Source organism: Polyodon spathula, chromosome 2, assembly GCF_017654505.1.
Source record: "Polyodon spathula isolate WHYD16114869_AA chromosome 2, ASM1765450v1, whole genome shotgun sequence".
In the NCBI taxonomy this organism is placed as follows: domain Eukaryota; kingdom Metazoa; phylum Chordata; class Actinopteri; order Acipenseriformes; family Polyodontidae; genus Polyodon; species Polyodon spathula.
Genome location: NC_054535.1, coordinates 86,308,785 through 86,324,877, shown reverse-complemented (window position 1 = coordinate 86,324,877; position 16,093 = coordinate 86,308,785). Strand labels below are relative to the sequence as shown.

At 36.1% G+C, this 16,093-nt stretch overlaps 1 protein-coding gene across 4 annotated transcripts in view; it reads right to left on the bottom strand.

Annotated features, from left to right (window-relative positions):
• The window catches only part of LOC121302827 (colorectal mutant cancer protein), a 148,574-nt gene that overhangs the window by 88,958 nt on the left and 43,523 nt on the right, over nucleotides 1-16,093 (bottom strand). Inside the window, exon 1 of one of the 4 annotated variants that reach the window (XM_041233107.1) lies at nucleotides 10,410-11,005. The exons of 2 other annotated variants lie outside the window; for them this stretch is intronic. In XM_041233107.1, the coding sequence (XP_041089041.1) occupies nucleotides 10,410-10,466 (57 nt within the window). In that variant the 5' untranslated portion in view covers nucleotides 10,467-11,005. Of the gene's footprint in view, nucleotides 1-10,409; nucleotides 11,006-16,093 lie in introns of those variants that run through there. One more of the 4 variants, XM_041233111.1, reaches the window with a different exon arrangement.

Below are 16,093 nucleotides of genomic sequence, written 5' to 3'. Positions count from 1 at the left end.
CAGCATAGGACCCTATTCTTTTTTTACTATTTAAATAAGATGACGTTTACCAAAAAGGATATATCATTTACTGTATGTGCACGTCTTGATCAAAATAAAAACCACAACCCCATTTCTGTCTGGTCAGCAAACCTCTAAGCCCATTTAGCTAAATGCTGCCTGTATTCATCAAGAATATGTCACATTGGCAATTAGCAGGGAAGCAATAGAACAAATGGTAATTACAGGAACAATAGACCTAATTGTGCAGACGACCAGGGGCACACTCTCCCCTCCCCACAGTAATTAAACGGCATGGTCTTTTATATGAACCAAAGGCCCATAAAATGTCATAGTCATTAAAGTAGACTGAGTTATTTTAAAAAAAAATGGTTTGCTCCAATTTGGCATATCAAGAGTTACAGTAGTGAGTCAAGTGTGGTCACATCCAGTGTTGTTCTGATTTTGGTAAGGATACACATTCAATTCTACAAATTAATAAGCAGCCAGTATGTATTACACAATATAGAATCAGTGTTATAGTTCAGACAACCAAAAAAAAGTATTGGTACAATTACTGGACATCCCCTTCAACTGCTGTACCTGACTTGCATGTTACTATTCAAAGTATTTATTTAATCCAAATTATAAACATAAATGCATTTTTCTTTTTTTACTAAACCATCACTTGATTCAAACTGGAAGAGATGGCAGCCAGTTAACTCTTTCCTCCTGATAAATACTGCAATCAAAAGCCTACTTTAATATCTAAGCATCTGCTCTTTTTAAAAACAATAGTTTTATCATTTATCTAAAATGTTAAAAACAAAAGCAGATGTACTGTTTCTACTAAATAAATGAAAGTGAGATCCCTAACCATTAGACCCTTGGTTTCACGCTGGGTAGCACATTTGTCTCCTTGTCTATTAATCTTGGATTCTGCCAAGGATAGAGATTCAAGAGATTCTTCACATATCTTTTTCTAGAAACCAACCAAGATATGGTATAATTATGTGTTTTTGTTTAAAAATAACCCACTACCTATAGCAATTTGTTACATGTCACGTTGCCCACATTGTGTCTATGCCAAAATGAACCCTGGAGAGATTAAATATTTAAAACATTAAGGACTCTGTAGCTCTAAAGCTATAGATCAGGCTAGGTATACCAAGTTCATCAGGGGACAAACCATTATGCATGTGAATAATAGAAATGAATTTTTCCACCCTAAGCACAGACTGGCAATGAAAGCACAAGCTTGGTGTCATTTGAAATTGGTGAAATCTACACCTTTACCAACAATAAATATGTTGGCTGCAGAACAGTTTGTAAAAGTCTCATTTTCAAAGGCATCTCGCTCTCTCTACAAAACAGTTTACATGGGCTTGTAAGGTAACAGTTTTAAACTGCTGTAGGACTTTATTTGGACTTGGCATTGTTAAGTATCCTTATACATAGTATTTCAGCACTGATATTTTGAATTATAAAGTCAGAGAAGCGGGAGTATGACAGTGCTATTTCATAAAGAACAACAAAAAAAAGAGTATGAAAAAAAATCTCTCATTTGGTTACAAGTGGAAGCTGCTTGATATTTAAAAAAAAAAAAAAAAAAAATCATGTTTAAAAATAATTAGGATTATATACAAAACTTAAGAGTGCAGTAGACCACAACAGTGCTACAGTATTCAAATGAGGTCCACTTGATTATATGGAAAGCTCACCAATGTTATAACTGAAGATGCTGCTAACCAGTTGTGCTCTTTAATAATGACTGCAGGGGCTGAAACCCACACAGGGATATCAACAGAATCCTTACAGCCCATCTTAATTGGCTCCAGTATGTTGGTAACCTCGTTGAATAAAACAGAAACAGTCCCTGCGTGCCGAATTGCTCTTTAAAAAGGTCCCATCCTCTAATGCGTATTTCAAAGCACAAAACTCCTTCAACAGTAAGGTTTTACAGCATGTAGCCTTTTTGCCAACACATATGTTCACCCTGAGGGTGCACTGAATTCACTGGCGGCTGGTCACCTCTGAGTCAGGAGAGGTATAAATACTGGGGGAGGGTGCAATCTACCTATTTTTTTCCCTTTATCAAAGCCTTCTAAGGCCATCACTAATCTCTTCTAAAGGAATTACATTTTCAATAACATTGAACATTTAAACAATGCAGTTTTTTTCAGTATTGAGTATTATTAACATTACAGAAACAGGGATTTTTAACATGATTTCTAACATGGTTTTCAGCTTTAACATTGACAGTGAGTTAAAGCAAAAACAGGTTCATAAGTAACAGTTAGGGCCCTATGAAATCTGTTTTATTATTTTCCCATTTCAGTTTTTACAGTTTCAAAAAATGTAGTTAGGATGATTTAATTTACCATATGTACACCACGGACAACACAAAACTGTAAATCTACAGGATTCTATTTTTTCCATTCGGTTTGAGTGCTCTCTAGTAAGAGTCATTTGGTACTGAATTGTATTGAAAAATAGCATTGTTAACTTTAAAAACGGGCTGTAAGTAAAAAAAAAACAAAAAAAACTTTAGTTTTTCTTTTCCACTCCAACCAAAATAAATTATTTTGTTGTTTCTCTAGTCAGTCATTACAGTAAAAAAATAAAAATAAAAAATACGACAGCAGGGGACTTACTTGCAACTTTAGAGTTTTTATTTTTATTTTTTATTTCTAAGCCTTTTATCCTGCATTTCACATTTGAAGCCTTCACAGGAATCAAGGCAACAAAACAAAGCAATTTCATCGACTGCACAGACAACTATACACAGCAGCCCTTTATATATATATAAAAACAGGGAATCAACACAGCAATTCTTAAGCCTCTATTAAAGTTTTAGACAGCAAAAAGCTTGCTTAAACAGTACCCTACTTCCTGAAAATGTTGTGTAGTGATTTTTATATAGACTGTATATATTATATATAATTTGTTTTGACTCTTACATAGAATTTGACAAACGAGAACCAAAACAGTGAGTTTTTTTTCCCCCATTCACTTTACAAAGCCATTTCCATGTTTGTTTAGAGTTAAATTTGAGTTTTCATTTGCTTGTTCAGCTACAAAAAGGTGCAAGTGAACCTCATGTTATTACTTTATGAAAACGTGTCGATGGCCACTGTTTGAAATAACGGCAATGGCAAGGAATGAAACAAATGAAAATTAAATAAAATGTGTTGTCAACTTTATGTGCTATGTATTTCACGAACAAACAAAAACAACGTTTAATTTGAACAGCTATTTAGCATCCTTTGTTTTGTAGTTAATTCGCTGGGGTAAAGTAAGTCCTACTCAACTTATTCTTTACTCCTGAGATATTTTTCTATTTTAATGTGTTACATACTGTAAGGTCCTGCTGTAAAATAAAGGCACGCACACAGGGGCCATGGCCACATCCCCTCCCCTGCTCCTATGCTGTCTCTGCCTGCGTTCAGAGCAACATAAAGGTTTTTATTACTTTTTGAAAAACAAATGACTATCCGCACAAATATTTAAATTATGAGAGAATATCCGAACATGAAAATCCTGCTCCTTCCCGCATTAATTATATAGATTATTAAGGTTATACTATGTTGTAATATCTAACATTTACTGAGTAAGCAAATAGGTAAATTAGGAATGGACAATTGAGACATGAGTAACTGTGGGCACTTGTCTCAAATATTCTAACAATCTTGAAAGAAGTGGAATCTGGTAGTGTAATACTGTAGTTAGTGGCTATGAGCCAAGAGCTTTTCTGTTCAAATCCCATGCTATCCGTTAACTCTTTGTGTAACCTTCAGCAAGTCACTTGACCTCTCTGTGCCTCCACCCCAATCAGTAGTAAACAATGGGCAAGAAGCACGATCTTGCCAGAAACCAGATGCAACATCTAAATTTAGGATATCCTGGGGATATTACTGGAATCCTTACAAAAAGAGGTTTATTGTACTTTAAAAAGCAGCAGATACTGTGAATCAAGACCTATAAAAAAGACAATCTATAAATATAACATTGCATTCCATTAACTACAACTTCCTTACTAACGTTAGGGAAGCAAACGGTTAAAGCAGGACAAAAATAAATTTATTATAAGTAGATACTTTGCTCTTCATGCAGAAAACCAGAAAAGCTCAATAATATGAAAAGGTCACTTTGACTAGAAAAGAATAGTGACGTCCTAATAAAAGTACATTCATTTTAAAGAAATCACTTCCATTTTTTAGAAGTCTTTCCTGTCAACAAATTTTTTATCCAATAATCACTGTGTCCAAAAAACATTTTTGCAGCCAGCAGAGAGACATTTTTATCTTACAACAACTGGCGATGGCAGTCTGTTCTCTAGTCCACAAACTGAAACTTGGTGTTCGATGTGACTTGAATGTTTATGTTCACCATTTGGCACTGACCAATGTACTGGCATAGTAATGTGCTTATGATCCAACTGAATTCAGTGGATTTGTATTTTTCAGTTTGTGGAAATGGTGCCAAATAATGTATAAGCTTATTCTAGAGTACCTCTTCTGATGGCTAACAGAACATTTGTTGTGAATCAAACACAAACACAATGGGCCCCATTGTGAAAGAGGTTAAATCCCAAATGGCACATTTTTTTTAAATGGAAAAAACCCAAACATGTTTAATTGTATAATACTAGAAAAACCTTGAGCTATAGAATCATAGAATACTGCTTTCAATGTGAAACTAATTCTAAAAAAAACTGGTTTGGTCTTTATCATCTGCAAGTCAAAGAGATGCACACTGTTTTAAGTCAACATTTTCTTTGAAAAAAATTCGTAGGGATGCTTACAGAACACCAACTGCCTTTCATTTTTCAGCACTACAGGGTAAAGGCAAGGATGCATGTAAGCATGTCAAAAGTTAATGGAAAAATCCAAACAAATGATAATTTTGCAGTAAACAGCAGAGGACAATGTGCTGAATATTACATATCAATTTCTCAAAGAAAGTATCCATGTTAATACAAGTGGATTAGGTATTCAAGAAAGAAAAATAAAGAAACAGAGTTCTGTTGAATTAAATGAGCACAGTTTATAATAAAGCCTCTCAGGATTTGCATATGACATACAGCAGTAACATACCCAAGTGACTGTGAGGTTTCATAATACTATTAAACCTTCTAAATGTGGCATTAGGTAGCACAGTGTATTCACACGTCCCTTTTTCTAGACCTGCACAACCACTGCTGGCATGGGATTAGTAAATGTTTTAAATGAGAAATGTATGTAGAAAAAACAAAAACAAAAAAAGACAACAAAATAATTAAATAAATAAATAAAAATTTAAATGAGTGCTGGTGCAAAGCTGCGATTCGTGGACTGTGTTGCAAATAATGGGCTGGTTTGAAGGTCCATCTTTGTATAACATGCGCAATGCAACTAGTCTTCAAAATACCTTTTTACAGAAGTAGTTGCACATTTAATATGTATGTCATTAGAACAGTATTGATCGCACCTTTAGAAGAAGTGTCAGTGGAACTGTACTTGAAACTGTGACAGAGATCGAATGACACTTGGTGTTAGATCTCGCTCCCGACCTGAGAGGGTACAAGGTAAAGGGAGCAGAGTACCCTGGACTAAAAAGCATGATACTTTATTCCCGTGGGTAGGTGGAAGTCGGCTGGCTAGAAAAGGGACCGAGCTCCAGTACCTGGGGATTACAGTTACAAGTGATACTCGCCGCTATATCACTCCAGCATTTATTATTTACAGGTGTTTGCCTTTGGGCTCTGGACATTGTTATTATTATAAATAAACACCCCTGCGCACATTGTAAATGTGGAACAACACTTGACCGCCCAAGATCCGGCAGACCAAATGTGAAGACGGCAGCCCAGGATAGATTTATACGCCTACGTCATTCATATGACCAGTTCAGCACTGCAACCTCTACAACTTCTGCAGTACCAGGAACGTGTAGATTGTCAGAAACTGCCTACCGGAGGCAGCTATCAGAGCAAGGTGGCCAGTTAGAGCGGCGATTCTTACGCCGCAACATCGTCGACTACGACTTCAGTGGTGTCATAATCAGAGTACAGCCCATACAAAGATGGAGAAATGTGGTGTTCAGTGATGAATCCAGACTTCTGCTTTGTCGCACAGATGGAAGCACTCAGGTATACAGACAACGACATGAATGTTTTGCGGGCAACTGTGTGCGACACACTGACAGATTTGGTGGTGGGGGTGTGTGGCAGAGCAAAGCTCTGCCCTTTTTAAATTGGCAGGGATGGGGTTAATTTCCCCTACCTGCCTGGGTTTATTATGTTCAGGTGGCTGGGGTTGATTAGTTGATTAAATCAGTAACTTAATTAACGATCAATCCCAGCCACCTGAACATAATAAACCCAGGCAGGTAGGGGAAATTAACCCCATCCCTGCCAATTTAAAAAGGGCAGAGCTTTGCTCTGCCACACACAAAAAAAAAGTACAAAAAACAAACTTACAAAAATAAAGGTTTCCAGGCTGGGCAATGCCTTCACTGGATGTAGAATTCACAAATCACAAAAACCACAAACACCAACCTGCTTCCTCAGCTCCTTCCTCACAAATGAGAAGCAGAGGCCTCCTTTTATGTCAGGTGGCTGGGTGCTGATTGATCGTTAATTAAGTTAATCATTTAATCAACTAATCAACCCCAGCCACCTGAACATAATAAACCCAGGCAGGTAGGGGAAATTAACCCCATCCCTGCCAATTTAAAAAGGGCAGAGCTTTGCTCTGCCACAGGGTGTCATGGTGTGGGCGGCAATCTCAGACTGTGGCAGAACCAACCTTGTTCATGTTTAAGGCAACCTGACAGCTCAGCGTTCTTGTCATGAGATCATAGGCCTCATGTGGTCCCATTCGCGAACCATCGCAATGTCATTTTCCAGCACAACCGCCTGAACCACCACAGCTTTCCTCACTCAGAACAATGTTCAAGTGCTTCCCTAGCTGTCTGGATCACCAAATCTGAACCCCATTGAGCACTTGTTGGACGAGCTTGATCAATGACGTCACCCCAAGCCACGGACGTTACAAAGACTTTTCCAGGCACTTGCGCAAGAGTGGGTTGCCATTCCCCAGATTGTTATCCAGGCTCTGATTCGATCCATGGGCAGGAGATCTCAGGCCGTCATTGACGCCAATGGTGGGCATACCCGTTACTGATTTCTGTTGACCTTGAACTTTGTTTCACCTTTAAAAGTGACTTTATTGAATGTCTTAATGATTTCTGTACAAGTTAAGGTTCTTTGGAACCTCAGTTCCACAAAACCTGATTAATAAGTCTGTCAAGAGCTATAGGGAGAGTTAAGGGATATCTATTACTGTAACAGGCACATTGGAATCATTTAATACAAGTTTTATCATTCCTGGTTGGCCTACGCAGGCTTTTTCTTAAACTGTTTTAACTGGAATGTTTCGTGCTACATTTTACAACAAAGGATTTGTCAAAAAATAGAGAACATTCATCAGGAAATGAAGCACTTCAATTTAAAGAATCAGTTTCATATTATATCACTTTGAACATGGACTGCCCTTATTCTGCACCAATCTTCCATTATAAAAGTACAGTATATAGTATGATTTGCACTGTTAAATATTTCTAAAATTTTTAATTATACATTTAACTGTTTAACTGACCCACACGTTTGTCTGTCTGTCACTCTACAAGGTGAACACAATAACTTTGTTGATTTTGCACCAATCTTAATTTCACCCCAATCGTGCGCTTATTACGGGACTTTGAGGACTCTCTATGTGCCTGCACTGGTTATTATTTGTATTTATGTATGTATTTATTTATTTAAAATAATATTAAGTGTTCTGGTAAACATATCCCTATATTATAAATCATCTGTAAGCAAGCAGGGCAGCACATAGCTAGACAAGAGCTTTACATTAAAAAGTACACCGTGTACTTAAAACCCACACAGCACAATCTCTCTCAGGATATCTTCCCTATTAAGAAGTTAATCTTATTTAGCTGAGCTTTTTCAAGTGGGTGTGGAAATATCTATGGCAGGGAATCAGCAATAAAACTGAGAAGCTGACTAATGAATTATATTTTTTACTTTAACAGTAATCCATCACTATGAAAATATAGGGGATATTTTTATTTATTTCACAGAGGCTGTTTTCAAATCGCATGTGCGAGTGGCAGTAAATTCTTCATATAAAACACTCATTTTTCTATTTCTGAGCTGGTTGAGAGTTTGCCCTTCACTGTAACAGTAAATCAATATGTCAACGACCATAAAGTAGAAAATATAACCAGTCATCGTCAGTATAAAGCCGTCTTTTCAAGTCTTTAAAACATGAATCCATGATTATTTGGGTAATCGGTTTTCGGTAGTAGGCTACTGTTGGTGGATTCTGTTTTTCTTTTTGCAACACCTACCGATGCCACCCAGGGAACATTAATAATGCTGATGACGCCATCAAAGAGGCAAATTTTCGTTCTTGAACAACTGCATACTGTGCTTTGCCACAGTCGCCCGTTTGCTCATATCATTTTATGAATAGCAATATGGACGACTTTCATTAGACTCCTATTAAACTAAATTTGTTTTATTACAGCAGTTGGCAAGTAATTTTAAGAATAGGGCCCTCTGAGTGAGATTTATCAAGATCTGAAAAGGACTGAAAAGTGTGCCTACATTCTTTGTAACACCAACAGCTATGGAGTATAGATCTTGATATACATGGATCTTGTCTTTGTTTTTTTTTATATATAATAAAGTGTTCTAATATGGTACTGTACACTTTCAATATTACTGAACACACAGAAGAAATGGTTGAGAATGTGTTGGTCTTACCAGGTCAGGATTTTAGTGTATGTGGGCTTGACTTGAAATATGTGGTCTTCTTTACTTCAAAATAGTAGTCTTTTCTGAGCGCAACATCATTTAACTGAAAATAAAGCATCAAGAGCATCCAGGAAACATTTAACATTGCCCTCTGCACAGCTATTTATCCTCATTAAATTAACTTTCCCAAACAGACATTTTTCAATTATGTCTCTCTAACAGCTGGAAATATTTTAATATCATCAATGGGTTATATAGTCCGCTCTCGTTTTTCATTAGAAGGCTGCCGAGTGTCATTATACACCCTGACAGCATCACAGGCTCTTAAGTAATCACTTCACAGTTTTCTGATTTAATAACATTTACCACCAGCGTGCTCTGAACTACGCTTCCCAAGAAATCTACGCATGGAAAGCTATCAATTAATACATAAATAAATAAATAAATAAACACCAAGTTACACACAATAACATTTCCTTGAAGGATTTTCCCTCCTAAAGTGTACAACCACTTTGTTGAGTTTTGTATAAGTTTTGGCTACTTTTTTTTTTTTTTTTTTTTAATGTATTGCATAATGTTAATAAAACAAAAATACATTCTCTGACTACGACAGAGATCTTTGCTTTGTCTACTTAAATATTCTATTCATCCATCTATCCCTCTGTCTTAAAAAAACTGGAAATGCAAATTACCTACATCTGGTCCCAAAACATGAGTGCAATGTTTACATGACACATCCCCAACAAAGAAAATTAATACAAAAAAATTAATGAGCTGATCAAAACAATTATTTGATAGCCAGAGGGTTACATGATTACATGACGATATAAGCAAACAGAATTTAAGAAGCCAGGTGTTTCACAAATGGTATATTTATTGTGCCATGAAAAACACAGGCTGGAAAAGAATTGGATTCAGATGTATTTTAAGATATATTTTCAATGCTTCTTAAGATGTCATCAAGCTATTAATTCAGTTAGTGACACTGACTACTATGAATAACTGACATAATTAAAGTATGCCAAGTGAGGTAGCATCTTTTGCAATAGTAATTTGTTACTATGAGATTTACATCATTTATCTGTATGGTACTGTATGAAGTTATTCAAGCCATACATGGCCAAGGAAATAAGTAATACCAAGTATATCCTAAAAATCCAGTCTCAGCTCCCCCACAGATCTGACTTCCTGTCCCTTCCCCCTATTAAGATAACAGTCATATGTGATCAGTATGCCTCCTTGCTTCAAACCTCCTGACAACACAAATACAAATCTACACAAATCTTATTAGTTTGGTGATTTTTAGTTTGCTTTTATTGTATATTCTTTTTGCAGCTGGCTTATTTTAGCTGTCAAACACATGTGAATATACTGGGAGAGGGGTGTTAACCACAAAGTTTAGGCTTTTTCCTGCCAATCTCTCAGCCAAATTTATATATATATATATATATATATATATATATATATATATATATATATATATATATATATATATATATATGATACACACACACACAGATACACACACACACACACACACACACACACCGCATTGTATAGACACCACTCAAATCTTTAAAGTCCAATCCCCCAAGTGCCAGCATATATTTATACTGCTGCTTACCTCACTCACCTCCGACGAAGAATCGTCCCCATATTTCATAGCAACTCCTGAGTTCATGATTCCAGCTTTCAGAAGGAATTAGTTTCCAAAAATCAGAAGAGGAGGAGATTTAAGGAAGGAAAGGGGGAAAAAAAAAAGAAACCAGTCACCACTACTTCCAGCTGCTCTCAGCTTCCACTTCTATCCACATTCCACTGCAGCGAGCCATTTTTCCAAAGCCTCCCCCCTTTGCCCCCTAAACCTCCCCAAAACAAATAAAGCCTTCAATGATGTATAGCCTCCAGCATTGGTCCGGCAGATTTTTTATTGCATAAGCAAATCAGCTGCTGAACTGAAACTCATTAGCACCACAGCACAAGAAACAGCAGCTGCAGCTCTCCCTATGTTGTGGCTGGCTTAGGGAAACTGCTCAAGTCCGCAAGAACAAGTCGGAGCCTCTCTGTACCTCCCCTTTAGTTTGTGCAACCTTTTTTTGTTCCCAGCGTGCTGGCTGTCTTTAAAAGGCACCTCCCAAAGGAGCTCAGTTGTATGGTAAACTACTCAGCGAGCCTTGCATGTGTGCAGTGGTATCAGTAACCTTTCCAGCCGAGATGATTCCAGACTGATGGAGATTTTCTCTCTACTGCTGAAGTTTCTCTCTCTCTCTCTCTCTCTAACTAACACACACACACAGGTCTGGAGTTTGGAGGTGGTTTATGATCAAACACAGCTGTCCTGCTGCTGGCTAGAAGGTGCACAGAACGGGCGGTACCACCCAACCAGTGGTATGTTACTCAGAGTTAATTTTAGAATGCCAAACAATTAGAATACACCCCACCACCAACGTCTACCGTATTCTCTCTATGCTCTGAAGGAAGATGTTGATTTTTAAAATGCTGCAAATGGCACAATTCCATCCCAATTTTGCCTAAAAAAAAAGATATAAATCTGTCCTTGCAGTGTGGTTTTCTTGATTAAATTCATAGGGTACTACTATTTGCAGACTAAAAGCAGACATTTTGTTTACAAACTAGAACTTTTTATTTTATTAAATCTGTCCTGTTACAACAAAAGCAGGGATATTCATAAATTCACCCTCATACTCTCCAGGTTGACTTACTTGCTAGTTTAACTTACAAAACTAGTTTAATTAATCTTTAGTTAGTAATGTTTTTTTGAGTTAGTTTTCTTTTTTCCCTCCTGCAAACAGGAAAGTATAAACCTCATTTGGTATGAGTCAGTAGGTGTGTGTCTGCATGTGAGAACTTGTATGCAAGCAGTTTCTCAAAAACAAGCAATTAAGTTTGTTGTTTCTAGTTTTAAAACATGCTCATCTGAAAAAGAACAAGCAGGCTTAACTGCAGATTCATAGCACCGTATTTAAAAAGATCTTAAAATGCGTGCTATATTCCATTGAGATATTGAATGCGGTCCAGTATACAGTAGTGTGCACATGTTTATCCTGATCTACTTAAGACTGTATACTAGAGCAGTAACTTTGTATTTGAGTATGTTTGCACTGTATTAAACATATTAAACATATTTTTAGTGTTTAACTGGTGTTAAAGCAACAACAATTACCTGGTACTATAGTAATCCTTTGATAACTGATACCGTATCTAGATTATGCAGCATCTTTCTTCTCATAATATCCCAGGGCAAAATAACATTGTATACTAGAAACAAACTTGGCACCCAGAATGGAACTTTTTCTGGATTTATGATGTCACCCTGTAATTCTTTTCTAGATTTTTTCATGGGTCACAATGCATCAAATTAAAATGGGCAAATTGAAGAATCAGCATCAAACCGAGATAGAAATGTACTTCTTTATCTGCTGTAATCTCGTGGCAAGTCTTGTGTTAAGAAATACTTCAATACAAACACCAGGGCCAATGAAACTCGGTATAAAAAATAAATAAGCCAACCAGCGAAAGGGCACAGAGCTACATCAGTGTTTCCCAACAACTGCTAAAACTACACTGTTAGTAATTTTACAAGGTTAGTCTGAGCTCCCCGTTCATATCAATTAACAAACTCTTAGCTTAGTGTCTATTTCATAGCATCAAATCCTGTTTTTGAAAAATATTAATACAAAATATTGATCTTGTAATAATTGCATTTGTTATAGCCTTTCTTTGAAAATGAATGGATTACTTTAAGAATCGTTTACCAGACACATTTTTTAGTGTATATTAAGTTCATATTACAGCGATTGTGATTGTCGCAATACTGAGTAACCATATATTAAGAAATATATTTAATGCTAATGAGGAGAGAGTCATTTTGGACTTATACTTTATAGTCTATTGAACCACATGGACTGAAACATTAGATCTCAATCCATATCTCGAAAAACGTTTTTTTTTTTTTTTTTTTTTTTTTTTTTAATTAGATATTTCATCTTTGTATGTCAGCATGAATCTTTCGGTGGCCGGGGTTGATAATCGTGTTTCAACGTCTGCCAATGTCTTCCAATCTTTACTACTGAATAACTGTGTAAGTTATCTATCTAATATGATCTGTAACGTATAGCATAATATGATACTATGTTTAAAGTGTTTTAATATATTAGTGTTTGAGTTTAATTATTGTATAATTACACCATGTATGGATTAACAATTGATTCTAAAACCATTTTCAACAAATTACTGCTAGGATAGGTGAAAATTGTCACCTGTCACTTTAAACAATGTCTATGGCTATTATCTAATTAATAGTTTAATTATTGGATTGACAGGTGTCCTTTATATATGATAAAGCTGCAACACCTGGTGAATACACACTGTGTCGAAATGCGTTGTGTTTGTTTTTTGTTTTGGTTTAATAATACAAAAGTTTTGAAACAAAATGTAAGAGGAATCTGATGTATAATATTAGCGGTCAAGTCTGAAAGAAGAAGAGATTTCTGAGTGTGCGACCAACCTCGTCTCTACAAGCGTCTTCAAGCAAAGTATGCATGGTTAATTTGTCACTGCTGTTAGTTGGAGCATGCTGGCACAACTTTAGCACAGCACATTACCGAATCCCTTTTGTACAACGAGGGAATCTTCATCGAAACATTTAATAAAAATCTAAATGTATTCATCCTCCGAGATATATTAAAAAAAAATAAAAATAAAAAAATAAAACAAAACAAAAAAAACCCACAGAAACGTTCCAGTTAGACCTGTTGTAAACCCAGATAGCCATGATTAGGTAAGTAAATTGAAACATTTCTGTAATACCATTACAAAATCTTACAAAGTCATTCTAAAACACCCTTTAATGCAATGTGTGTTTAATTATTGGTACGTTCTTATGATGTGTGCTATATGAAATATTAGAATAGCCCAGCCTTAATTCTCATAAAATGACATCCACTGGCGCGGAACTTAGAAGTTTGTTGTAAACTCTTGCCAAAATAAAAAAGGTCAGTGTCAAGGGATTCTTTTTCTGGCATAATAGCACGATTTTCAATGTAAATGTAGCCATTGTCACCCGTACCTTTAAACACTCAAACATACAGTAACACTTAAAAGCAACCTAGTAATAAAATAAGACAAACGTTTTAACAAGTCGTCTTCAGTGAACAAACCAATACAGTATCCACCAACAAGTCAGCTTTAGTCTCCCTGAGCATTAAATCAGCAGCAACTAGTTTTATTTTTCATGCGCGTGTCTCTCCACTACAAACTGGGCTGACACTAACAAGACTTAATTCATAATGTAGCAGGCCCTGAAAAGCCATGACTTTACATTCCATTACCAGCTTGATTCGAAGGAGATCAAGGATGTCAAGAACAATGGCTTCATATTCAATTTATTAACCACTGAACCACCAAGACATATCAATGTTTTAGAGTAGTTGTTACTGTAACATTTAAGTTAAGAGAACATTTAGGGCATTTCCCCCCCACCCCACCCCACAGACATGGCACAAATATTTAAAACAGTGCATTGTTGATAATCATAAACTCCAGACACTGTATATTTACAAAATTACAAATAAAAAACATACTAATTTGGAAATTGACAGCTTCATGTTGATAAAATGTTGCCCCGTAATTAATTAAATTATTCACTTACTGGAACAAATCAGGATATAATTAATGTAGCCAATACATTGTATATCTTAAAATGCATTTCTAGCAGTTTAAGAGGCAACAATCTACTTTTAATTTAAAGAATATTACTTCACTGACATTCATTTTGAAGTTACTATTAGGCATAATTTACTAATTGAAGCAATGTTTCTCTGAAAAACCTGTACGTCTTTATGACGGAGACAGAATGATTCTTGGTGATATATCTCTCACCCAACCTGTGAGGGTGCTGTGTAAAAGGGAACAGAGTGCCCTGGACTGGATAGCCAGACAATTAATTCCCAATTAATGGGTTAGAGGGAAGTCGTCATCTAGAAAGGGGTGGAGCTATGACACACTAAATCATCGACCCAGAATGGCAACGACTTGGCAGCCTCGGATTGGAGGAGCGGTTGCACTAGTTAACCATGGGGTCATCATTGACGGTACAAAAAGGGCTGTAGTGAAGTGATCTGTTCCTCTGTATGGTTATACTGAACCAGAAGGAGAACCTGTGTTGTTATCGTGAGTGTTTTGTTTGTTTTAGTCGTGTCTAAATACTGTTTGTTGTTATTAGACGGCTGAACACGATCTGGAGCTGTCGGCAAAGTCCAGCACTTACCCGGACCTCACTGTATCAACTGTTCACGAACAAACTGTATTTACACCATGAGCACCTTATTACTCACTGTGGATTTGTGTTTGTGTTAAGTGCGGGTGTTTAAAGATCAGGACTATTACTACGGGACCAACCTGTTGATTAAAATAGAGCAATACACGCCGCTGTGTTGCTTGTTATCATTATTATTTACTGTCTTTGTGTGATCAGACCACTGGAATACAAATAAAATATCATTGCACCTGGATTATCGTTGTCTGTCTGTTTATTGATCACCATTGCATTCCTGCACCTGCACACTGTTAACCACTTTGCCACTTTGAAAAAAGAAATTAAATACAAGTTACTGAGAGGGTATTGAAAATGTAATTCCCAATTGTTTTGTTCCAGTGTTAAACCAACAACACTGAAGAAATGAAAGTACAGAAATTCCTTTTGATTATCCAAACTGTTGGTTTTACAGACACATCCAATATTCAAACAAGCCTGATGTATTATTTTTAATGCTTTTCTGTCTTTTGTCATCAGGAAATAAATAAATAAATAAACAGATAGACTGCCCTCAGTCTCCAGTATAGCTCAGTACAGTACTTCATAGGCAAATGCCATACTAACATTTCAGCAGTAATAATGTGATTATCCCAAGTAGTAAAGATAGTGTTTTTAATGTCTTTATAAAATGGCAAGTGTGAAACATGATATTCAAGGCAATGTAAAATTAAATGTTTTTGTGGGCATATAGTTAAAGTTCATAAAAGATTTGCACATTTTCCTCTCAGCAGACTGCTACTGCAGTATAGAAGAGACTAGCAGTAGACAAGTAAACTAGCTTTATTTTCACTATAAGACAACGTAACTATAAAATTAATTCATTTATTGTTCTGTATACTGTAGTTTCCAAGTGCTAAAATGGGTTAGAACCACACTGCTGAAATGTAGGCTAATTACCTACAAGAGAATTTTCATTCAGACTAGAGTTGTAAAAGGACAGTACCTTGAAATATAAACAGCAAACTACAGGT